Below are 24196 nucleotides of genomic sequence, written 5' to 3'. Positions count from 1 at the left end.
GTTTGCCCTGGAGGAGGGGGTGCTCTTTAGCTCAGCAGGAAGGAGATCGTCCTCAGGGGGAGCAGTGCCTGAGAGCTGGGTGCTGTGACCTGGAGCAGCCTGTGTTTCCAGTTCCCCTGGGGACACAGGAGCCGCTGCTGGACCTCGGCCAGCAGGACAACATGGGCTGGCGCTGGGGGACGGAGGGTGAGGGGACCTGCAGTCCCCTACGGGAACACCCTTACTCTCTCTTAGCCAGCAGTGGGGGACCAGATTCTCATCCTGGCATTCAAGGCCCCTAGGCTTGCCCCCGACCTCCATCTTCACCACGTCCTTGCGTCAGGGACCTCCTCCTTCTCCTCTTTCCCTCTGCCGCGCTGTATTCTTTCCCCCAAGCGTCCGCTCAGGTCACCGCTCACCCGGAATTCCACGAAAGCCCCCTCCCCCATCCCTTCCCCGTGGGCAGTTCCCTCGAGGGTCAGCTCTGTGCCTCCTTCAGGTACCGCTGGTTGTCTCCCCTCCGGATGTCTCCCTGCCAGACAGGGAGCTCGGTTCCCTCAGAGACAAAGCCGGGCCGTCCCCAGGCCACTGTGGGCTTGATGCAGAGGAAGGAGGTGAGGGTGCCATGTGTGGTTCCCCCCCACCCCAGCCGTCCTTTCCCGCAGTCCCAGAGGAGCGGCGTCCGAGAGCAGGGCATCAGAAAGGATGACAGGAGAGCCTTGTGCAGTCCCTAAAACAGGCTCTTTAATAACATTTATGTCTTCACTGAAGAGCTTCGCTTTTCCCACCCAGCGCCGGGCTGGGGCCGGCCGGGTCCGCCGGACAGACGGGCGGACGGGCACGGGGGCGACCGCACGGCGGGCGGCGGGGCCGGGTGGCCCCAGGGCCTTGGCGCCGCCGCGCCGGGCTAGTAGAAGGAATACTGGTTCTCGACGGCGCGCGTGCGGCCCCGCGCTCCTTCGCCCGCCGCGGCCTCCGGGGGCTCGTCGGCGCCTCCGCCCGCCGCCTCCAGGAGGCGCTCGGCGCTGTTGCTGCGGCTGCGCGCGCTCAGCGGGCCCTCGGCGGGGCGCGGGGCGGCCGGCGCGGACGCGGCGGAGGACGACGAGGCGGACGAGGACGAGGCTCCGCCCGCCTCCGAGGGCGAGGCGGGCGGGCAGGCGGCGGCGGCCAGGCTGGAGAAGTAGTGCTGGCCGGCCGGCTCGCTCCAGCAGGCGGGGGGCGCGGGCGCGGCGCCGGTGGACGGCCCCGGGGCTGTGGCGGGAGAGCGCGGGGGCGTCAGGGCCCAGGCGGCCACCGTGGTCCCCGCAGGGGCCGGGTGACCTGACTCTCCTGGTTCCAGACCCCCTCCCTGGATACCTGATGTCCCATATGCCGGACACGCTTCCCAGCCCCTCCAACACTTCCTTCAGCCGCTCTCCGCGGGGCCCCAACTTTGCAGGGGATCCGTGCGCTGTGAGCCACCTCCTTCCGCCTGCCCCCAGTCACTCTGGACCCGGACGGGGCCCGCGCCGCCACTCTCCCTCCATTCCTGATGGCCCAGATTGCTTACACCTGCTCAGGACCCCGTGTTCTTCCCACGGAGGCTGGGTGGCCCCCTGTGGGTGCCTCCCTCCCCCTACGGCGCACCTGTCTTCTAGAGCCATCACATAAGCCACCTGGGGAAGTCTTACCGGGTGGGGGGCCCTGGGCCCGCACGTAGCTTCGTAGGGTGATATCTGCAGAGCCCCCGGACTCCAGTGGGATAGGGTGGGTGTGGAAGTGACGCAGCATGTCGAGCACGGACTGGAACCACAGGTGCTGCACGTGGCACTGCCCGTGGCTGTTCAAGGACAGGCGCAGGTGCTGTGGGCACAGGTGGATGTGGTCAAGCCGTGGGGTCCCCGCCAGCCAACTGCTTTGCAAGCGCCTCTGGAGGTCATTACCAGTATCGAGTCTCACAGAGGCCATGCGGGGCTGTGTCAGAGCTCACACACTGAGCCCCATCTCAGGGGGTCACTCCCCTAGTCGGGGGGCAGGGTTACATTTGGTCCTGTATTTGGTCCCTATGCTAGGAGCACACGCCTCGTGGCCTCTGCACCCCCATCTCTAGTCTCCAACAGTCCCAGAAGGTAGATATGAAAGCCCCCATGTTAGCGATGGGGAAACTGAGGCACAGGGAGGGTGGAAGGGACTCCCTCCCCCACCCTAGTCACAGAGCTAGAAAGAAAATTCTTTTGTGTGACTCTCCCACCCCGGCAGGCTAGGAATCTGCCTGCTGCTGTTCCTGCGGAGCAGAAGCCCGGGAGAGGGGTGTCGGCGGGGTGGGGGGGGTGCAGTGGGGGAAAGCAGAAACAATCCTGCGTCTAGCTGGGGAGGAGTGACCCCATGTCCTTCTAAATGGTGCTGCAGTGGGAGCACCGGGAGCACGAGGAACAGGGCTGGTTCCTCCGCGGGTCTCCAGGGCCCACATGCGACAGGTGCCTCAGGGGGATGAGCCGCAGGTCTCTGGTTTCAGCCCTGTTTTGCTCAATGTGTGTCCCGCGGGAGGAAGACCGACTGTCTCGTGGGGGGCGAGAAAGGGTCAGAGATAGAAGGGTTTTAGGTTATGCATGTGACTCCAAGCCCAGGAGGGCAAGGTGGCCTGGCCCCCTGCATAAAGGACAGAGAAGCCCTGGGGGTAGGAGGCACGAAGGCACCCCCTGAATGAGTTCTGCCACTCAGCAGGGCCTGTAATTGCCCGAACAGTGTGGCGAACCCAGAGCGTTCCTGGCAGCCCAGGGCAGGGGCTCAGCAGGAGAGGAACAGCATAGTGGAAGGGGTCCCGGCACAGCCTCAAGTCTGGGTGCGGCCTTCAAGGGCACGGGTCCAGGCAGAGTTGGGCCTCGGGGGGCCGGTGCATCTCAATTTTCAGGAAAACCTTCCAGATGTTTCTTATCTGAAGGTGAAAGGAGCTGTGCACGCAGGGGACCGGAGGTCCTGCTCTACCCCACAACCAACTGGTCAAACTGTGGCCAGTCACCCAGCTCTGAGAGGGCAGCAGTTGGGGCGAGTTCAAGGCCGGGTCATGCCCCAGGAAGGAGAGAAGCCTCCTGCCCTGCTTCAGCTGCCTCCTTCTCCCCCTTGCCACCATGCCCCACAGAGGGCTGGGCAGCATCCTAGCCTCTGGCTTGGGCATGAGTCAGATCCCGGCTCCCGGGAGGCCGCCTGGGGCGGTGTTGGCCCAGAAGCAAACTTTGGGCTGCTGGGGACAGCATTAAGCGCCCGGTTGCCAGAGGAACTGGTAAGGGCAGCTGCTTTCCAAGGAGGTGTCCCCGGGGGGGAGTGCTGCCTCTTCCATGCTGGGGCCACCGCTGCCAAGGAGAGATGCCCAGGGAAGGCCAGTTGGGGGTTGGGATACTGACCACCAGGGCAGGCCTGGAGCAGGAGTCCTGGGGTGCCCCCTCCTCCAGCAGGGACGGACGGGAACCGTGTCCTGGGAGGAGCCGGGGCCAGGTCTCTTCCTTTATGGGAAATTTGGGATGGTGGGGAAGCGGGGTCGAGGTTTCCGCCCATTCTGGTTTCATTGTAACCACAAGCCCCGCCCCCCTCCGCCTGCACCAACATCATTTGACTTTTCTGGGATAGTTTCCTTTGCACCTTATTATTATTAGCACACAGGGTCCTTCCTTGAGAGCCCCCGATCTGGGCGCACTGCTACCCCCTTGCTGTGCCCCGTCTGGACTGCCCTTCTTCACCTTGAGGATTCTCAAGGTCACTGAGCCCTTACTCTGGCTGTTGGGGTCGGGAGAACCGCTCGCCGTAAATGTGCGGCAGCCCTGTGGCCCGGTCCGAGGCCTCTCCTCCTGCTCGGCTCTTGAGGGCCCGCCTCGGTGTGGTTCTGTGATCCTGGGGCTGCCACAGGCCTGGCTCAGAGCTGGGGCCCAGGAGGTGTTGGTGAACTGACCCGAGCCGGGAAGAAGAGGGGCTATCTGCGGGTGGGTGGGGCAGGAGGGCCTTGGTTGACCTTGGCCCCGCACCAGTGTGGCTATGGGCAGAGACCCTCAGAAGCCTTCGTGGTAAGCAACCCCCGGTGCACAGGGTCAAACTGAAACCCTCAGAAGGGCCCAGCCTCCTGTGGGCTCAGCCATCAGTGGGTGACTTCCCCATCTGGATAATTAAGAAGCCACATTTGGGGCTGAATGCAGCCCTCAGGGAGGTGAGTGGGGGGACGCAGGTGGGGTACAGGCGCACCTGTGGGAAGTCAGGCCTGCTCCCGGGGCACGGGCACAACCTCGGGCCCGGCACCACCTCAGTACTCCTCCCTCAGGGCTGGCCACACTGCCCCTGCGCACCCCACCTCCCCCCGGACCATCCCCAGCCGACTTGCCTTGGCTTTGCCCTGGAAGTTGAAGGTCAGCACGTACTCCCCAGGCCGGGTCTCACTCTGGCGGATCACGAAGAGGCCGTGGCTCCGGGGCCCCCCTGCTAGCACCAACTGAGCTGCCCTGACCCGCGACAAGGTTCCGTGGAACCAGGGGTAGTCGGAGAGCTCCAGCTCGGGCTCAGCCTCGGGCTCTGGCTCCGCTCCCTCCTCCCCTAGAGAAGGAGGATGGTGTGAGGGGCCTGGGGGAGCCGAAGCGGGGGGGGGTCCGTGAGAGAGGACCCGCAGCGGCTTCTTGGGTGTTGGCATGCAAAATGCTGTTGGAATGATCTCAGAACGAGTCAGGGAGCCAACCCAACCCACTAGTTCAGCATATCAGGTAAACTGAGGCAGGGGGAGACGGACTCTCCTGGAGTCAATCCGTAGGTCAGCAGGAAACCTGGGAACAAGTCAAGTCTCCTTGTTCCCAACCCTGGTCCCAACCCTTCACCTTCTACTCCTTCCTCTGAGCATCTTTTATGGAATCCAGGGCCTGTGGGAAGGGTCACCTTCCCGGACTTCCCCATAAAAACCAGAACTACTGAGCTGCCACGCAGTGTGCCCGGTGGGATGGAATGTCAGGGCTTCTGAGGCTTGAGAAGGGCCTCAGAGGGAGCCTGAGGGCCCCTGTGGCCTGCGGTGTGTGGGCAGGGGGTGGGGGGCGGGGGGCGGGAAGGAGGCCCAGGGACAGAAGACTGTGCACACACCTGTAGTACTGCTGTCCCTGCCCCCACCGCCTGGGGACTCCAAGGTCTCCAGGAAGGTCTCCAGTGGGACATGGGCCAGGGACTCCCCAACGCCATCTCGAGCTCGGCTGTGTGGAGCTGTCACCACGGCTGCCGTTGTCTCTGGGGGCCGGGGCAGGTCGCCTGCTGGAGAAGTGGCAGGTGGGAAGCACATCATCTGTTGAGCCATCTGGGCCCCAGCGCCCCCTCTGACCCTGCCCTCCGCTCCCCTCACCCGCTCCGCCCACACGTACCGTCGGTCAGCAGCTCACAGCTGCAGGAGGCCACTCGGCTGGCCAGGCAGCCTCCCCGGGCACAGGACAGCTCAGCGTCTTCCTCGCTGTCCCTGCGAAGGTGGGAAGGCACAATCGTGTCCCGCCACGGGACTCGGACCCCAACCACTGGCTGCACGTGGAGCCCCCAGTAACGGCTGATGGTCCCATGGCCAGCGGCAGCCCTATCCGGCTCGTCTGGGTCCCTCTGCCTTCATGTCCCCCTGTCCCATACCATCAGCTTGCTCTGTGGCCACGGCGGACATGACTAGGCCATCCAGGGAGGTCTCCGAGTCTCCGAGTCCTCCTCGAGGCCACGTGAACCCTGCCCACTGACCCACGAGGGGCTGGCCTCGTCTTGGGACCCCGGGGGCTGTCCCTCAAATGATGGCAGGACAGCTCCCTTCCCCGCCCTGGCCTTTGTCTCCCTGTCCCTGACATGAGTTGTCTGGGGCCCAGCCAACTTCGTAAGACCGCAAAGTGAGGTTCACCTTCACAGGGGCTGGGGGAGGAATGTGCAGGCAGATGGCAGGGAGGGTGGCAGGCGGCAGGGGGGGGATTAGAGCCATTTGGGGGATGGGGCGGGGGGTGGGGGAGCAGCCTGGAAAGCACTCAGGCCTTTAATTGCGCTTCCTCAAATGAAGCTGTTAATTAGAAAGCAGCGGCCCCTCCCCCCGGGCCTGGCTCACCCCATTAGCCAGAAGAGCTCCTGCCAAATCCTCTGCCGTTGGCCGGCCTGCCCCTCCCACTCCTGGCCTCGGGATCTCTCCCAGAGCACGGAGCCAGCCGCCCGGCTGTGCGCCTGCACGCAGCTGACCGTAACTGCCCTCTGCGCCCGCCCAGCCACGGCTGCCCACTGCACCCGACCTATCAGCCTCTCAGGCTCTCATCAAGACCCCCCGCATCAGCTCTACGTCTGGGGGCTGAACGGCCTGGCCCTCCCCTGTAAGCCCCAGGCCCTCACACCCCTCTGCCTGGCTCAGGCCTGCTCCTCCTTTAAGTCTTGGAGGAAGGGCGGACTTCTACCAGTACGACTCTGAGCCCTAGGGCCGGATTCAGGGCCTTGCCTCCATTCTGCCACCCCTGGCCCTTTGGGCTCCCCCTGTCACTGCCCATGTCCTAGTGGTCTCAGATTCCCCTATTGTAAAGGCAAGTCTCAGTCCAACTTTCTTCTGGGTCCCTAGGCCTTGGCCCTATGGAGCAGGTCCCAAAGAGCTTGTCGGGGCTAGGGGTACAGGTGACCCCAGCCGGGACTGCTACGAGAAAACCCACCTCCCAAACTCGGGTTCTGCCCCCACCAAAGACCTCACCCTGTATGGGGGCACCACGGGGCACTACTCGGTCAGCACCCCCAAACCCATTCTGGGGCCGCCTGGGCACTCACCCGGGGTCCACGCAGCCCTGGATGTCAGCCACCCACGAGTGCTTCTGCAGCGAGTCAATGGTCTCCAGGATGTACTCGGCTCCGTTCTCGACCTGGGGACAGAGCGGCCCAGCGTCCAGCCCTCAGCACAGGGCTGCAGACTCTGGGGCAAACGGTTCGCCCCGCCCCTCCCCCATGGGGGCTCACGGGCACGGGCAGCAGGGACGACAGTGGGGTCACCGTCCGGCACCACCTCAAGCCGGGGTCAGGGGCCGGCGACAGAGCTGTGGCCGCACTGCCAGCAGCCCCTCCCTCCGGGACCCGGCAGCAGGGATTGCTGGGGCTGAGGTCCTGTCCCCTGAGCTCAGGTCCTCGGGTCCTGCAGCCGCAGCCTCTGAGGAAGCCACGCTGGCCTGGCACCCCGGAGATGGGGCGGAACAGCACCCCAGCCGTCAGGCCCTTGAAGGTCCATAGCCTGGCACGCGGAGCTAAAGGCCTCCAATGCCTTAGCGCCTGGAGCCCTATCTCTGGGGCCATGTGAGCGGGAGAGGCAGCGCCCAGAGCGTCATCCTGCCCATGTGTGACAACCTCCTCCCAGTGAGGGAGGCGGCAGGTTGTCCCCATTTTATGGAGGACAAGACTGAGGGTCAGAGAGGGCAGGTGACTCGCTCGCACATGCGCTCAGTGGCAGCACTGGGACCTGAACCCAGATCTCTGTGATGCCAAGGCCCCAGGCTCTCAGCTTCTGGTGTGTGTCCCGGTGAAGTGCAGTTGGCTGCCTGCCAGCACCTTGGAGCTGGGAGGGGCCTCAGAGACCACCTCCCACCCCAGTCTGACTAGATGGGGAAACTGAGGCTCAGTGTGGGGCCGGCGGGTGAGCCCCCGCGTCGGGGCTCCTGGGTGCAGGCGGCAGCATGGTGGCCAGCTGGCTGTCGGGAGCGAGGCCCTGGGCCTGTCTCACCCAGTAGACAAGCATGCCAGGCGGGGAGGGACTACGTCCTCAGCTCCTGGGGGCCTGGGGTGACTCAGGATATGGGGTTGACACATGTTTGGTAAATGAATAAGGGAGTCTGTGGCTAACTCTGGGCCTCCTTGGGGACTTGGCTTGACAAACACCCAGTGCTTTGAGGAGGTCCAGGGCCACAGCCCTGGCAGCCGGGAGCTGTGTCCTCAGCAACCCAAGCCGGCCGCCCTGGTGGGGTGGAGCCTGGGAAAAGGACAAGTGGCCCCCAGACCCACCGGGGTGCCTCCCAGCCCACCCTCGGTGCCTTTGTGCCCTCTGTGGGACCGGGCCGGTTCCCACACTCCGGTGCCCAGAGCCGGGGGCATTTGCATAACTGCCACAGGCTACGGGGTGGGTATATGCTGTGTCCAGTTGGGGAAGGGGGGCGAGGAAGTGAAACTCAGGGGAGCGGCACTAGGCCAGGAGGAAATGGGAACGGGGGGCCCCAGACGGTGGGGGACACCCAGAGCCCACGGCGCTATAGCCCAGATCCGGATTCAAGTCCTAGCTGTGTGCCAGACACCTGTGGTGGGTCCAGGGCCCTGCCACCAGAGCTCCCTCCCTGGGCCCCTCGGCTAACTCCTCACCCTCTCTCCAGCGCTAGCCTGGGGTGGCTGGGGGATTTCTGGGGCCAGGGGTGGGGCTCACCTTGAGCACAAACGTGTTATCTTTCTCCGGCATCTCCAGGGGCATTGTCGTGCGGACCTCAATGATGGCCGAGAGAGGGATGCTGACCTTGGGCCTGGAGGCCTGGGAGGCCAAAGGGGCAGAGAGAGAGAGTCAGCCAGGGTCTTCTGAAACCCTCTGCACCCTCCCCCTCCTCCGAGGTCAGGGGCGCCCTCGGCTGGGAGCACCATGGCGACCCTGGCTCCAGTTCCCAGATGGGTAAGTTGAGGGAGCTTCTGGGAAACAAAGGGACCTCCCCACACAATCACACGACAAGTCACAGAGCTGGAACAAAATTCTGAGTCTCCCACCTCTGAGGGCCAAGGGGAAAACTCCACCCGGGCTGCCCTCCTGCCCCGTGCACCCTCCACATCTGTGGTTTTCCCATTCTTGACCCTGACCCATACCAAGCAATAGATTTGACATTGGGACCCACTACATGTGAACTTAGGTAAGAATGTCTTTGGAATGAACATCTCACCAGACAATGTTTATCCTGTGTGTAACGGGGTAAGATAATTTCAAGTCCATCTTAGTACGCCTGAGGAAAAAAAAAATGCTGCCCTCCCCGCTTTAGACCAGACTTCCCAGAGCATGGCTCTGGAGTCCCTGACTTAGAACGGGGCTCCTGGAGCAGGGCACGGCCGTGTCCCGGGTGGAGGGAAAGGGACCAGTGTGGGGTTTAACCAAGGTGAGCTGTCAGGGCTCCCACGGAGGGCCGCTCTGCGCTTGGCCCTTCCCACTTTGTTCCAGAGCTCCTGGCCACGGCCCTAAAATCCCCCAGGGCTGGCTTGAGACAGCTTCCCAGCAGGGCTTGGGCTCCCGAACAGGGACTTTCTCAGGAGGAAAGGGAAGGGCCACACGCTGGGTGGGCAGGCTGATGGGAATTCCTGGTAGCCCTGGCCGCCAGCCATCGAGCGCGGGGCTGGGCTTGGAGCAGAGACCGAGGGCCTCAGCGGACCAGGGCAGGCCATCCCGCCAGCCAGTGGGGCCGGGGATCATGGTCCCGGAGTCAGGAGAGCAGATACAGATGGGACGGTGCGGGCCCGGACTGGGAGCTTTAGCTGGGCTCCCGCGGGCCGGAGGGGCCGATTCCCGTGCCTGGCCTCTGAGATGCGCCGTCCTAGCTCAGTGAGTGGCTCTGCCCCTGCTCTAGGCACACCTCGCCGTTTCCCTTCCCCAGCCAGAGCCAGCAGGCGGTGTCCGCCTGTAGCCTTTGCTCCCTCAGCTCATGCCTCCAGAGAGGCCGGTCTTGGGGGCTCTGCTCCTAGTGGACACTGAGACAGTCCAAACTCCCCCTCCTTCGGGCCCCCAGAGGTCCCACTGCCCTCTCCCCCGAGGTTTACCATCCCGTCCTAGACATACAGGTTTCCTGATGGCTTCAGAATGCATGGGTCGGGCCCCCTGCTCCCTGGCTCCCCAGGGCTGTCCTGGCAAAGGGCTTCCTGCAGGAGGAGGGTGCAAGTGGCCAGAGCCTTGACTCATGGGGACATGTAAGAGGGAAGGCTGAGGACCCCGGGAAAAGGTCCCTGAACCGCAGACCCCACGCTCCCGGGCTCTGAGGGTGCGGCCAGGCCTCCAGGGGCAGAAGGAGATCTGGACCGTGGCGGGGTGCACAGAACTAAAAAGCTCTGGGAGGGGGTATCAGGAGGGATGCCCCGTGGGGGCTCACTCACCCTGGGGCCCAACACATTTGGGGAGCCTGACCTGAGCCCTTCCCATGGGTATCACCTGCCTTCCACGGGGCTCCCTCCTGAATTCACAAATACTTCCTTGGGAAAAGGAGGGTCCAAGGCCAGATCAGGGGTTAGGAACCCAGCTGCCTGCCTTCCTGCAGGGGCCCTGCCCTCCGCCAGCGGTGCATGGTAGGACAGGAGAGACTCAGGGAGAGGCCGAGCCCCTGCACCCCTCCCCCCCCCAAGGGCAGCAGACGCTATTTACAGCTGGGCAGCTGTAACTGCCACTCAGGCCCAGAGGCATTGAGCCCTGGGCCTTTGCCCTTGCCCTCCGGGTGACTCTGGGCCAGCCCCACCCCGCCTGCCCCACTCACCAGGCCTCGGTCTCTCTCTGACAAGTGGTGGAGCTGGACTTAGTGGTCTAGGAATTCTCTCGGGAGGCCTAATGGTGGGGGCCTGGCAGGGAGAAAGCCCTTGGGATGTCTGGGTCCTACAACTCAAAGGAATACGTGGGTTTCCCCGGGAAATCATTTCTCCAGAGTCCGCGTGGCTCGTGGGTGTCCAGCCGTGGGGAGCCCACGCCCTGCCCCTTGAGTGGGGAGAGGCAAGGAGGCGCACCCAGAGTCCTGACAGCCTGGGACATGGAGAGAGCCGCGAGGCTCGGGGTGACTAAAGGAGCCAGGGAGTAGAGTGGGCCCAGGAGTTGGGGGAGGGCTGGCTGGTTCTTGGGGTGCTGCCAGCTGCTGTGCCAGCACAGCCTCCCCCCCTTTCTGAACCTCCCAGCGCACAAGCAGCTCCCATGTCCACGCTCCTCCGTTCTCGGGACCACCAGGGTAGTGGGTATTAATAGCCCAGCTCTGGCACCCACCAGCTCTGGGACTTTGGACGGGACCACACCTCCTCTCAGAGTACTCCTTTGTTCTTTCTTCTGTGACTTGGGGACCATGACGCCCATCCAACAGGGGGTCTGGGGCATGAGACTGGGCCCCACGCTTAGGGCTCGGAGTGCCGGGTGTCCTCAGAGAACAGGCACTATTGTTCCACTGATTCCCACTTGCCCAGTACGGCAGGTCAGCCATCCCGGAGGAGGCCTGCAGCTGCCCCCAAGGCCAGCCCCCAAGTTGGGGAGAGGGCGGGCTGCTCTCATGGGGCAGCAGTGCTGGAGACAGCTAGATGCTTAGCTTTCAAAACCTGGACCAGGGAAGGGCCACTCACCAGGGGCTGGGCCGCAGCCTGGGCGGGGGCAGGGACGACAACACATTTAGGGCACCCTCCCTGAAAGTGTGACTGTCACTGGTGTTTGGGAGGCCCCAGGGGACAGCAAGCCAACAGGAAACCTGCTGGAAGCCAGCCCTGGCACCCTCAGCGGCTGCCTGGGTGGGGGCTGGGCACTCACCTTGGGTGGCACGAAGAACTCCAGCCGGAAGCGCTCGCCGGCCACTGCCCGGCGTAGGAGCAGGCGGCACTTCTGCCACTGGGCGGTGCCGCCGGAGCCCGCGGCCGCGTCGTCGGCCACCATGAAGCGCAGCGCACCCTCACGCTGAATGTCCACCAGCTCCACCTTGGCTGCCAGCGTCCGCGACAGCCGCAGGCGCCTCGTCCACTTGTCACGCGGCTCGGCGGGGGGCTCGGCAGCCCGCGGGGTGGCGCCGGCGTCGGGCTCTGGGGAAGCGCGCCGGTGCCACATGTCGCGCACGCCGTCCACCACGCAGAGGCTCATGTTGCGCAGTGAGAAGCCCTTGCGGACGCGGGCCTTGGCCACCGCCTGCGTGGACACGTCCTCCGAGCTCCGCGAGTGGCCGTAGGCAGCCACCTTGAGCGCCGCGGGCCCCGCCGGCTCGGGCTCCATAGCGTCCGGGGGCTCAGCCGCCCCCCGCGACGCCGGCCCGGCCACCAGCACGCGGCGCACCTCCTCCCCGAAGACGTCCAGGAAGTTGGTGGCGAAGTGGCGGGAGAAGGAGGCTCCGGCGTCGGGCGTGTCGTAGGCTGGGTTGTCCCGCAGGAAGCGGCAGAACTTGTGGGCGAAGTCCACGGCGGCCGCCTGTGCGTGCAGCTCGCAGAACTGCCGCCAGTCGGGGACCGGGGCGGGGGCGGCGGCGGGGCCAGGGGCGGCACCATTCATGGCTCCCGTCCCATCGCAGCCCCCTGCGGCTGGGGGCGACAAGAGCGACAAGAGCGGGAAGTGACTCCGGGGCCTCAGCAGCCCCTGACCCCCTCCCTGGGACTCGCTGGGGCTGTGAGGGGTGCGGGGGTAGGGGGGTGACATTCTGCAGCCTTCAGAGCAGAGAGGGACAACCAGGGAGGTGAAAGGCAGTGTCTGCAGAAGGGGGTTCCCTCTTCCCAGCCACTCTTCAATCGGCATTCTCAAGGTCATTTCTGGGGCCGGTGGAGGTTGGGTCCCTGGTGCCTAGATCTGAGGTCCCCAAGAGTCTCCTGTTACCTACTTCCAAGCTGACCTCTTCTGAGGGCCCCCAGAGACAAGTAGACAGGAGGAAGTCATGTGCATTCCTCTTAGCTCTGCCTTTGAAATATGCCAAGAACTCAACCTTTCCTCCACTCTCCATCAGGGCTGCCCTACAGGGCCCCACACGACCCCTTCTCTCCCCTGCCCTACTTTAGCAGCCTCTTCACTGGTACCCCGGAACTTCACCCCTCATGCACACCGCCCCTACCGCTCCCTGCCCCCACCCCTCCATCACTGTTCTCCACCCAGGAACACAGTCATTTCTCCTAAAACAAGACAGATCAGGTCTCTCCTTTACTCATAATCCTGGATCGCCTCCCATTCCACTCAGAGTAAAAGTAGATGTCCCACTCATAATCCCCATGGTGTCACATGATCTGCCTCCACTTATCTCCCAGAGCTTATCTCCTGCCACTCTTCCCACCCACTCTACTCTGGCTGCTGCTGGGTCCCACCCCAGGGCCTTTGCACTTGCAATTCTGTCTTGCACTTGCCTGGCACGTTCTCTCCCCTACACTCTCTCAACTCCTTCAGGTTTCTGGTTCTACACCGTCTTGCCCAGTAGCCTTCCCTGACCCCACTCTGCTGAGAGTAAGGAATGTTCCCACCCCACCCAGCGCTGCCGTCTGCACGTCTTATGCTTGCTTACTTTGCTCCATGGTGCTTATCCCCATCTGACACACCATTTGTTCCCTTGCCTGGTTGTGTTGTCCTACCCCCCCACCCCCCCTGCTCCCCACCACACCCTTCCCCTGAGAATGCAGTTTTAAGTTGCTGTGTCCCCAGTGCTGGGCTCATGGTAGGCATGGTAAACACTGAATGAATGGGGGCGCCTGGCTTGCTCAGTCAGTACAGCATGTGACTCTTGATCTGAGGATCAGGAGTTCAAGCATATAGAGATGACTAAAATAATAATAATAATAATAATAATAATAAACACGGAATGAACAAATGAATGTGTCTGGCACACATTCACACAAGGATGTGTCAGGTAGGTCACAGCTGTCACTGCCTAAGCCCTCGCATGGTGCCTGAGATCACGCAGCTCATTAGTGATGGGCCTGGGATCCTCCCCCTGGTCCAGGACCCCGGGGCTCACCCCTCCAGTGCGGATCACGTAGGATCCACTTTTCCTACTGGCTCTGAAGGCGCGCTGCCCTCTTAGACTGATTTCTTCCCACCTTTTGGAATCCTGTTCCCTCCGGGGCTCCCATCCAAACCCGGCCTTCCTGCAGAGATCCCGAGGGAGGGGCTCCGGCCCGCTCACCGGCCAGCTTCCTCCGGTTCCCAGGCCCGTCCAGCTTTTACTACAATGGCTCGCCAAACTACTGGTTGTGCCCAGGCATTCGGGGGCCTTGCCCCCTTGTCCCCCAAGGTAACCACCACCCCTGGGGCAATGGTCCAGCCCAGTGTTTATATATCCTACCCCTGCCCCCAGGCCAGGATGAAAATTACCAGTGGGAGTAGCTGGGGTGGGGTGGTCCCACCCTGCCTTGAGGAGCCCCAGTCTGAGGGGTTCAGGGAAACTAAGACAGAGGGTCATGCCCTCACCTGTCCTCCCAGGATCCCCACATTTCCTGGCATGGCCTTTCCCTCGGAGCTCCTGGGACCCAAACTCTGTAATTAAACGCCTCATAAAGATAGCTGCCCCGCTTCTGTGCAATCCTCTGTGGGGCCTCTGGCCCATGGGGCCCTGTGGGAATTCCCACTCACCTCGGCCATCGATCTGCAGCCAATAACCACAGGACAGCCCCAGGGAGGACACGGGCCACTTGACGAGGCCACTTAGCACAGAGGACAGTTTTCTGAACCAGCGGGACCGCTTAGAGACTCCTGCCCGGTACCGACCGGGGAGAGGGCAGCAGGGAGCTGGGCAGGTTCCTGGGGGGGGGGTGGGCTCTGCGCTGGCCCTTATGACAGTAAAGAGAGAAGCGAAGAGTGACCCCTCTGCAGGGATGAATGGTAACTGGGACCCACTGGTCTTCCTTTCTTCCTCTGGCGAACTCCTACTCATCCTTCAATAATGAATGCAGGGGCCACATTCCTCCAGCCTTCCCGGACCTTCCCCTGCCTCCCCCGACCATGAGGCAGGAGTGTCTCCTCCAAGCTCTGACAGTTCCCTCCCAGGACCCCCTCTAGCAAGGTGCCAGTGACGGGGTGCTCCAGGTGTCCATTCCCAGGTCCATCTCCCCATCTGGTATAAGACGCTCCTTGGGAGCAGAAGGCAGGCCCGAGTCATAGGCCAGAAATGAGGGCAGAAGTGGGAACGCACCTGCCACCACCACTGAGGCCTCAAGGGAAGGTTGAGAGCCAAGGCCCTGTCCGGACTTGCTGAGGTGGCACATCTGCAGGGGGAGGAGTCGGGGAGCGGGGGGAAGAGCCCTGCAGCTAAGCCTGTGAGGCCCCGTTCCTGTGCTCCAAGCCATTCACCCAGCGGGGCCGTGCTCCCTATACTGGCCGCTTCTCCGCCTGGACCGCCGGGAGGCTCGCACTGGGTCGCACAGCAGCCCGGCTGCCCCACCGGGGGCCGGGGGTGGGCGCGCAGGGAGGAAATCAGTCCCAGTGCACATCTTCGCACATCAATTCCTGGTCCTCCCATTCTCCCTGCTGGGTGAAGGCGCAGAGCCAAGGGGCAGGGCCCTGGAGGGAGGCTCTCACAGTGTGGGTCCCACCTAGTCCTCACAGGAGGTAGGGGTGGGGCTCAGAGGAGAACCTGCCATGGATATGGTGGCCCCGGTCATGTCCTGGGTAGGGACTGGCCTGGGAGGCACTGGGAGGTCAGGCCTGCCTAGACCTCCCGAGCCACCCTTGCTGGCTGGCCAGGAGCCTGGAGGCCTGAAGCCCAGCCCAGCAGCCCTCAGCGTCCCCTGGGCCTAGTGGGGGCTACACGGAAAGGACAGGGGTTGAGCCCTCCAGAGGTCAAATTTACAAGCAGCAGGGCCAGCAGGGAGCCCCGCGCTGGGTATCGATGGAGAGACGGAGGCCCAGACGTGGCTTTCTGTGATGGGGAGGCCACCAGCCACAGAAGAGGGCTCAACCCCAACCCAACTGTCCTTGGAGCCCAAACTGGGGATGACACCAAGTGCAATGAACTTGGCTGTCCTGGGCCAGGCCTACCGGCCCCACTACCCCCTGGGTGAGGGATGCTGATCACAACACCCACCTCGGAGCCTGCTTGCTCACTTTATGGGAAGTGAGAGCCACCCCGTCCCGGAAGGACAGTATAGGGTGTCCGTGCGGCCATGGGCAGAGCCAGGGGCCCCTTAACCTCTGCATGACGAAGCCAGGAGGCCTTTCCAGCCTTCTCCAGGGACCAGCCAGTAGACAGGTCCCTCTCCCATTCTGCAGGTGGCCAGACCCAGAGGTGGGAAAAGCAGAGCCTCAGGGGGGAAGGCGATCCCAGTGGTACCAGAAGCAAGGTGGGCGAGTTCAGTCTGGCGCCCTCTGGCTGGCTGGCCTGGGAGGCTCATGAATGAATCCAGCTGGCCCTGGGCTCTCCCTCGTCCTGCAGCTCCTTTGGGGATCCCCCTGGGTGTTTGCCTGTGCCGCTCCCCTGCCTGGACGGCCGTCTTTGCTCTCCGGACTACTAAATTCTCCTTGGCATTTAGACTGCGTAAAACTTTTCTTCCAGAAAGCCTTCCCCCTCCACTGGCCCTCCCTCCCTGAGCTCCCATGAGGTCCCTGTGGCCCTTGGCCTTCTTGCTTCTGTGGGCAAAGTCCCAGTTCCTCTGCCTATGGCCCCAGGAAGCCGGAGAGACCTGCTGAGTCAGGACAGGAAGGCGCCGGACTGGGCGACAGTGGGCTCGCCATCTCAGTCCATGCCCTGTGTCTCCTCCGGCCTTGGCTCCCCACCGGTGACACGATGGTGCTAAGCAGTGGCCTCTAAGGCCTGGGGCTGTCATGGCCCTTGGACACTGAAGACTGTGGTCCCAATGTCACCCCCCCCCCCCAGGGACCAGGGACAGGCAGGGGTTGTCTCTCATCTTCAGGCTTCTTCCGGGAGGACCGGAGCTGGGGACGAGGGGCGCCCACCCGGACAGACCACCCTCCCCTGATCCATCACCCCGCGGGTTTCCAGGCTCTGCTGACCTGCCTGGCTCCTGCTTTCTTTTTGTTCCCACTTCACCAGGGCTGGAGCATGACGGGGGAAGCCTAATCAAGTCCTTGCCTGTCACCTTCCCAAGCACGGGCTCTCCTAACCCCGGGGCCCGCCGAGAACCCAGATGAGAGACCCCGCCCTCTAACCGGTTAGAGGCCTGGGAGAGGGGGCGGCGGGCCTTCCGGGGTAAAAATAGCGTTCACAACTGCAGTACAAAAAAGAAGGCCGGTCATCAGCCCCCGCCACACGCAGTTCCGGACCCCACGGCCAGGTCATTCCTTAAAATATGGATAAGCAGCCTAGCCACCCCCGCTAACAGGCGGGCAGCATCGGTCCACCCCGCAGCGGGCAGAGGCCTGGGGAGCAGGAGACACCAGCCTGACCCTCAACCTGCAGGGGCCTCGGGGCCTCGTGTGCGAAGCCCAGCAGCAGTTTCTACCTCCACGGGAGACGATCTACCCCCGGGGAAGGGAAGGAAGCCCTGTAAGGCAAGCTAGCCAGCCAGCACCCCGCAAAGCCGGCTCGCGCAAGCTCGTCCATCACCAAGGGCCTTGACCCTCCTGCCCCCTCGCTCAGCTCCACGCTCACCCGGACAGCCAAGTGCCAACGGGATGCTGGGGGTCAGAAAGGAGGGTGCTGTTCTGCGCTGGGGTGGGCAGTGGCCCCCCCAATAACCATTCACGATGGGGAAACTATGGTCTCTACCTGGGGCCCCCCAACACAAGATGAGGCCTCACTCAGCCTCAGCCATGCCCACTGATGTCCTGTCCTCTGGGCTTCTCAGGCCGGGCCGGGCCTGGCTCACCCGACCCCACACTTGACCATGAACGCTCCTTCTGTCCTCTATCGTGCTGTGCTTCCAGCTGACCTCCTGGCCTCTGGGGGGAGGTCCCCTGCAGCCCCCGCTCTGCACCCCTTTCCTCCATGGGACACAGACCACGTCTGGGCTAGTCCTTCCTTCAGGAGTGCCTGCCACCCACGGGCTGGCTGTCTGAGTTTCCCCTGGGAAGGAAGGCATGTTCCCTGTGTCACTGTTGGACGTTGGCTCTCTAGGCTAGTCCCCAGCCCGCCCTATCCCCAGAGTGCTTCCCCCCAGGGCAGGGCTCTGAACCAAGACCTACGGTGAGTGAGGTGTGGCTGGCATTCCCCAAGCCTCCCACACAACATATCTGTGCTCACCCCATGACCCCGGCGGAGGCACAAGTTGGCAACGCTTCTGGTCTGAACAACCTTGAACCTGCTGGGACTTTGCTCCGACCGGGTGTGGGAGGAAGGTTCTCCAGCTAGTGACAGGGACAGGTGCAGAGTCGGAGCCCCTGGGACTCTTGCCCTGTTTGGGTGGCAGTGGGTTGGAGGTTGGAGGGAAGGGTGCTCAGGTGGGCCTGGCTTTTCCGAGCATCAGTATCTCTAGCTGGGAAGGGGACCACCCTGCTCTCCCATGCGGGCTGCCTCGTGGTCCAAGGCCCACACTGACAAGTCCCATTAGGAGGCGGCTGCCGGGAGCTGGAGCCGTTCTGTGCTCAGTGCCACCCTCCATACCTTTCACATGCTGCCAGCCTTTGCCCCTGGGGGAGGGTGGAAGCCCTCGGGTGAGCCCCTGGGCTTTCACTAATGCCCCCAACCTGGACAAACCCTGCTGGCTCTGGGACCTGCAGACCCCCTGGTCCTTGGGGGTCCCCAGGTACTCCCATCAGAGGTCCCACTGCCTGTGCATCTCCCCACCTGGTCACCTGACCTGTGGGACAGTGCAGAAGGTTAACGGCCTGAGATCTGGGAGAGCCGGGCTGGTTTAGTCGGAAGAGCCTGTGACTCTTGATCTCGGGGTTGGGAGTTTGAGCCCCATGCTGGGTGTAGAGACTGCTCCAAAGGTAATTGGTTAAGAAATCAAAGCTCCTCTGCTTCTGTTTTGTAAATGTTCTGCATCCATTCCCTCTTGTCCTGTCACTGCTCTGAGCAGATGGCTACAGAGGCCTCCTCCCTGGTCTCCCTGTTTCCCATGGTCCCTGCCAAACCCCAACAAATCCAGGCTCCACAGTGGGGCCAAGGTCTTTTCCCCTATTGAGCTACGCCCCTGTTTCAGAACCTTTTTCCCTCAAATGTGCCCCGCCAGGAAGAGAGGATTCACCCACTGCACAAAGAAATGGGGTTCTGGCAAGCGTGGTGACTGACCTATTGGTCACTGGGTTCCCACTGTGTGTCAGGAGACATGCTGGGGAGTCCAGGGTCATAGAATGGGCAAGAGGGGAGGGTGAGGCCAAATTCAGGTCTGTTCCTTTCTGTAGCATACGCTATTTGAAACAAGGCCCTATCCCTGGGGAGCTCTCCTCTGAGGGGATTCAGGGTGGGGGGGACCCAGGCCCTGCCTCAGGAGAAAGAAGGGGGACACCCACCCTGAGAAGGGGCATTCTGACAGGAAGGAGGACTGGCAAGTCCTGAGCTGGGCCCTGGAGGAAACAGAAGTCAGACAAGCTGGCACTGGGGCCCAGGACAATGAGCTATGCGGGGGTCTGGGGGCTTGGGCGGGAAGCCCCTCCTCCTTCAGAAGCACCTGGTGCTGGACAGTTCCCGGGCAGGCTCTGTAGGTGGAGTGCAGGCTGGGATGGCTCCAGCTGCACTATCCCTGTCCTCCCCGAGTACAGAGCAGAGGCACCCCCTCCCCAACCTTGAAGTCTCTCCTTCTCTCCCAGTGCCATGGATCTCACCTAGGCCCAGATTCATACCCTTTCCGGACCTGCCTGGCCCAGCCCCTGAAACCTGCAAGACCCCCACCCCCTCAACTCCTGCTACCCAGCCCATCAGTCTGCCTTCTGACTTTTCCATGACACACATACCAGCGACTCCTAACCGAGACCTCAATATCCCCCCCCTTCAGATCTGAGTATCCCAGACCTCTGCGCACTATGGGTTCTTATAAAGCTTCCTTGGGCCTTTCTCTGAGCAATACACTCCCAGCCTGGCTGATCTCCAGGCACCTCAGACTCACCACTTCCGAGTTCTTTTATGTCCTCTTCCTCCAACCCCTGCTTTTTCTCTGCTGGGAGCCTCAGTACCCAGCCCAGCATCGCCCCACCTGCTCCAACTCCTCTGCCCCAACAGCTGCCAGGCCCCTGAGCCGCTGGAGGCCTTGGGAACACCCCCTTTGTCTTGTGCCCGCCTCCACCCTCACTCTCCTGCCCCTCTACAATAGCACCAGACCATGACCCCCCGCAGGTGTTGTATACCCACCCCCAGGGGTGCCCTATCCACAGAGAGTCCGAAGGATCTGGAGAATGGGGTCCAAACCCTGCATCATCCACAAGAGTCAAAAGATAATATAACCCTACACACTGCTACCCTGCCTAGCTCTGCCCAAAAAGGTGCAGGCTGTAACTTTCTCTAGCTAGAGTGCAGCCAAGAAACAGACCTAACCAGGTGAGGGGGGAGGAGAAACTTCCCCAAAGCTCCACGGTTGCCACCTTCCCTTGGTCCCATGTGAACAATGAGAAGCAGGAAGCGAAGCAGGCTCCGAGAACCCCATGGGCACGGTAGCCAGGAGACCCACAGCACCTAGAACCCCAACTCCCCACAACCCAGGATGGGCACACAGAGGAAGAAGTAGTGGGCAGGACAGGTCAGAGACCAGTGCCTTAGAGACCTGGCTTATTGGTTGAGTGACTCTGGCCCAAGTGATTTCACTTCCCTGAACCTGTTTCTTTCTCTGTAAAATGGGGGTAATAATAGTACCAAAGCCACAGGGCTAGTGTGAAGATTATATGAGACTTGGGGGGACATCAACTCAAAACCAAAAGCTTGGCCTTGGGGGAAGCCCACTCTTCATTGTGGTTGTGTGTGGTTGTGTATGTGTGTGTGTGTGTGTGCGCGCGCGCGTGTATTCTCCCTAGGAGACCCACTAAGGAGGGAGAGGGGCTTGGAAAATCTCAACACATTTTCCACAACAGGTAAGAGGAAAAGCATGTATATATGATGAACCCTTGACTACTTAGAACCATTTGATTAACCCGCTTCAAAATCTCTGACCCACCATCTGCATGCCCTCTAGAGGGAGAGCGGGGTAAAGGGAGCAGAGCAGTTGGTGGGAAACTCTGCCTCCCAGACCCCCATAAACGTCCGGACTCATGTCAGCATAAGAGCACTACCCCTACTACCAGACCTCTCCCAAAGTTCCTAGAGCTGGAAGGTTCTAGGTCACTCCCCTGACCAGTCGCCTCCTGGATGGAGCAGGGAAGCTAGGAAGGAAGAAATCTGTTTAAAGCGGCAACAGAGTTGGGGGGGCGGGGTTCAGGTCACATCCCCCATAGAGGCAACCAAAGCCTCTTAGGGAAAACTCGCCTCCCTCCTCCTGTCCTCACTCACCCCATGATCGGTGACCTGCGTTGGAGTGGACAACACTTGCTGGCCACCCAGCTTGGAGGGAGGCAGCACCATTTCCATTTTACAGGGTACATAATGGAGGCTCTAAGTGCAGAGGCAGGGTTCAACCCGGGTCCACCTCCCAGCCCTGAGGTTCTCCTCTGCACCAAGTCGGTGTGAACACTGATTCTGGCTTATCCCTGTTCGGTTACTCCGCCCTGAGGGTCCTAAGGGACCCCAGTCACTGCCGACTTCTCCCTTTAAAGACCTCCCTTCGTGGGCCGATGGGGGTGCCCGGCCGGGTCCCAGCCTCTGCTTGGCCTTGGCCCGCTGAGCTGGCGCGGTTCCGGGCCCCCGCGCGGCCCCGCAGGTTCATCAATGGCTGAGGCCGGAGGGCCTGAATGGAGGGCATGAACCCGCCCCTTCTTAAAGGCGCCGGCCTCTCGGGCACCCACAGCGGTCCTCCCCACTATCGAGGGCGGTCGGAGAGCTCCCGGGGTGGGCGGACCGAACTGGCGACCGTGAGAAAGACCGCCAGGGCCGAATGGAGGGCGTGCCGGCCGGGCGACTGTGGACTGGATAAGGTCTTCCCGGGGCTCGCACCCTCCTTCCAGGTTGGCCCGCCCCCCTCCCTCGCAGCCCAGGGAAGAGACCCGGGCTCCCTCGCGCCGCTCCGCAGCCAGAGACCCCTCCTCCAGGGGCCTCGCAGCGCTCGCCACACCGCGGGCCTTGGGCCCTAGGAGGGGGCGGGGGCGCAGCTGCTCCGGAGGCGGCTCGGCCCCTCCCGCCACTCCCGCCCGGCCGGGGAGGGGGGAGATTCGGCGAGGGGGTCCCCGCCGGGGGCGCATCCCCTCCGTCGCGCTCCCTCCCACCCGCGCACACAAAGACGACACGCGCGGACCAGGGCGCGTGCGGCCGCGCTTCCCGGGGCAGCCGTGCGCACACACACGCACACCCTCAGGGACGGCCGGGGTCTGGGGAGATGGACGAGGGAACTGAGGACAAGCAGACCGTACCTACAGGCGCTCAGCTGCGGCCGGGCGGGCCGGGGCGCCGGCGGAGCGCTGCCCCGACCGCGGCCCGGCTCCCGGGGCCCGGCGGCTCATGGCCCGCGGCGGGTTCGGGCTCCCTCCGGGCGGGCGCCGGCGTTGGCTGGGGCTCTTCCTTCGCTCGTCCGCAACCTCGAAGGCTCGTGCGCTCCTCGCGGGCCCTGCGCGGCCCCGGCTCGGCGGTCCCGGCGGCCGAGCCCCGCGCGCTGCGAGCCCAGCCCCGCGCCGCGCGCGCCCCGCCCGCTCCCCTTCGTGCCCCCCGCCCGCGCGGCGCGCGCCTCCCCGGCCCCGCCCCCGGCGCGGGCCCCGCCCCCTCGCCCGCCTAGAGCCGCGCCGGTCCCGCCCCCGGCGCGCCCCCAGCCCTCCGCCGATCCTGAACCGCGCCCGCGGCTGATGCTACCTTCGTTGGGGCTGCAGCGGCGGCGGCCGAGCCCTGGGGCCCGAGGGGTTAGGGTCTGGCCTCCGGCCGCCCCTTTTGGAGCGAGAGTCCTGGAGCGTGCCCTGGAGCGGGGTGGGTGGGGGCCGGGTGGGTGGCCCGAATAGTGGGGTGTATGGGGGCGTCGGCGCCCCTGGGGATGGGCGCCCGGCGGAGGCCGCCGCTGTCTTGGCTCTTGCGCCGCGGGAACAATGGGAGCCTCGAGGAGGCCCAGATGTCGCAACGGGGGAAGTCGACGTCTGGTTCTCATAAATCCCGAGGGCGAGCACCACGCCCTCTTCTTTCGCCGCTCCCGGTGCCCGGAAATAGCCCAAGGGTTACAGGGCGGGGAAGCCCCCGAGCACTGCCCCTCTACGCACCTTCACTGTGATGGGGAGACTGACGCCACCCGGAGAGGTCTTCAGAAGGGGCTGATGGGGACCAGACACAGACCTGGCTTCTTCACCTCCGCTGAATTCTGCAGCCCCCAAACCCAAGGCATAGGTTAGGGCAGACACCACTCTGGCTGAGAAAACAAAGACTCCTTCTGGTCCTTGCGGTGCAGTTGTGGACTGACCCCTGGCAAGCTGGGGCCTCCAGGGGCCAGAAAGGGGTCGGGCTGAGTGGGAGGGTGGGTCAGACATCAGACCTATTGCTTGCTCTTGGGGGAGAGACGGGAGGGCGCTGTTGCTCCTTCTCTCCTCCTCTCCCTTGCCTCCTGCCCCAAGCCCTCACCCCCCCGACAGGTGGTCAGATCAGTTCTCCCTGCCCTTACCAAACCTTCTGCAGCTGCACCATCGGCAGTTCTATGGGGGGCCGTGGTCCCCCGTGAGCTCAAAGGCCTCCTCCATCTGTTGTCCTCTTCCTCCCATACTGATCTCTGACCTTGGTGGAGAGCCCTTTAACCTTTCACAAAGCCCTGTCCCCTCTGATTTCCCAGGAAGCAGCGCAGGCGAAGAAGGGTTTTGATCCCGATCTGGGAGACAGAAAGGGTGGGCCTAGAGAGGAGCAGTGGGTTGTGAAGGTGTAGGCTGGCCCGGAGCCCTGGCTTCCTGCCCTCCCCCCATAGCCCTGGGCTGCCCTCTTCGGGGTGCTGAAGCAAGGCAGGATTCATCAGAGGTCCTGGTCCCTAGTCTCTTCCCTTCCACACACAAACTAGCCACCTTCTCAGCGGTACCTGGCCAGCAGGCACTCAATGAAAGCTCAGACGTGGACCAGCTATCGGTTGGAGCCTCCCAGAGGCCTCTGTGGCTGGCTGGGAACCAGAAGGTCTATGAATGAAGCCCGGAGAGCTGTGGGAGCCAGTGTGGGTGGCCTGGCTGTGGACCCCACCCTTCTGGGAGATGGGAGAGCCAGCCCCCCTCTCCCCCCCGCAACCACAGACTAACCTGGTTCTGAGTAATGGGTTGAGCTCTGCCAGTGGGCTGTCATTGGCCAGAGGGTCCTGGGCAGGACGAGAGCTCTGATCCGATCCCCAGGGAGGAGGAAGTGAGCCGGAGCCAGCTGTTTGTGACTCCGGCCCCCGCAAGGAGGAACTGGTGGGAGATGTGGAAGTGGCGGGAGGGTGGAGGGTGTCCGGGATTGGCCAAAACCAGCACTGTCATGGGGACAGCAATGACAGGGAAGATAGGTTCAGCCGGGGTCCCTGAGGGCAGGAGCACCTCTGGGGCCTTGGAGGACGTTCTGATGGGGCGGACGGTGAGGGGTGCTGAGGATGGGACCCCAAGGAGTGCCCCTGGATGTATGGGCTCTAGAGT

The 24196-nt window shown here is 63.3% G+C and overlaps 1 protein-coding gene across 11 annotated transcripts; it reads right to left on the bottom strand.

The window, feature by feature from the left end:
- Positions 1-698: 698 nt before the first annotated feature.
- On the bottom strand, positions 699-23977 carry SH2B2 (SH2B adaptor protein 2). Of its 11 annotated transcripts, none has more exons than XM_082712991.1 (11): positions 23828-23977; positions 22820-22917; positions 19016-19069; positions 11459-12213; positions 8369-8470; positions 6739-6830; positions 5337-5428; positions 5065-5226; positions 4325-4533; positions 1650-1821; positions 699-1230 (listed from the first exon to the last, which is right to left on the bottom strand). In XM_082712991.1, the coding sequence occupies exons 4-11, from the start codon at positions 12182-12184 to the stop codon at positions 887-889; spliced, it is 1899 nt and encodes a 632-aa protein (XP_082569117.1). In that variant the 5' UTR covers positions 12185-12213; positions 19016-19069; positions 22820-22917; positions 23828-23977; the 3' UTR covers positions 699-886. The 11 variants fall into 11 exon arrangements, with proteins under 11 accessions (XP_082569117.1, XP_082569120.1, XP_082569116.1 ...); XM_082712994.1 differs by having other exon boundaries at positions 5065-5229; positions 22820-22965; positions 23828-23953; XM_082712990.1 differs by lacking the exon at positions 19016-19069.
- Between the last annotated feature and the right edge of the window lie 219 nt (positions 23978-24196).

The sequence above is a fragment of the Mustela nivalis genome, assembly GCF_964662115.1.
Source record: "Mustela nivalis genome assembly, chromosome: 19".
Taxonomy (NCBI): domain Eukaryota; kingdom Metazoa; phylum Chordata; class Mammalia; order Carnivora; family Mustelidae; genus Mustela; species Mustela nivalis.
Note: the sequence above shows the minus strand (reverse complement) of the source record. Positions and strands in the feature narration are given on the sequence as shown.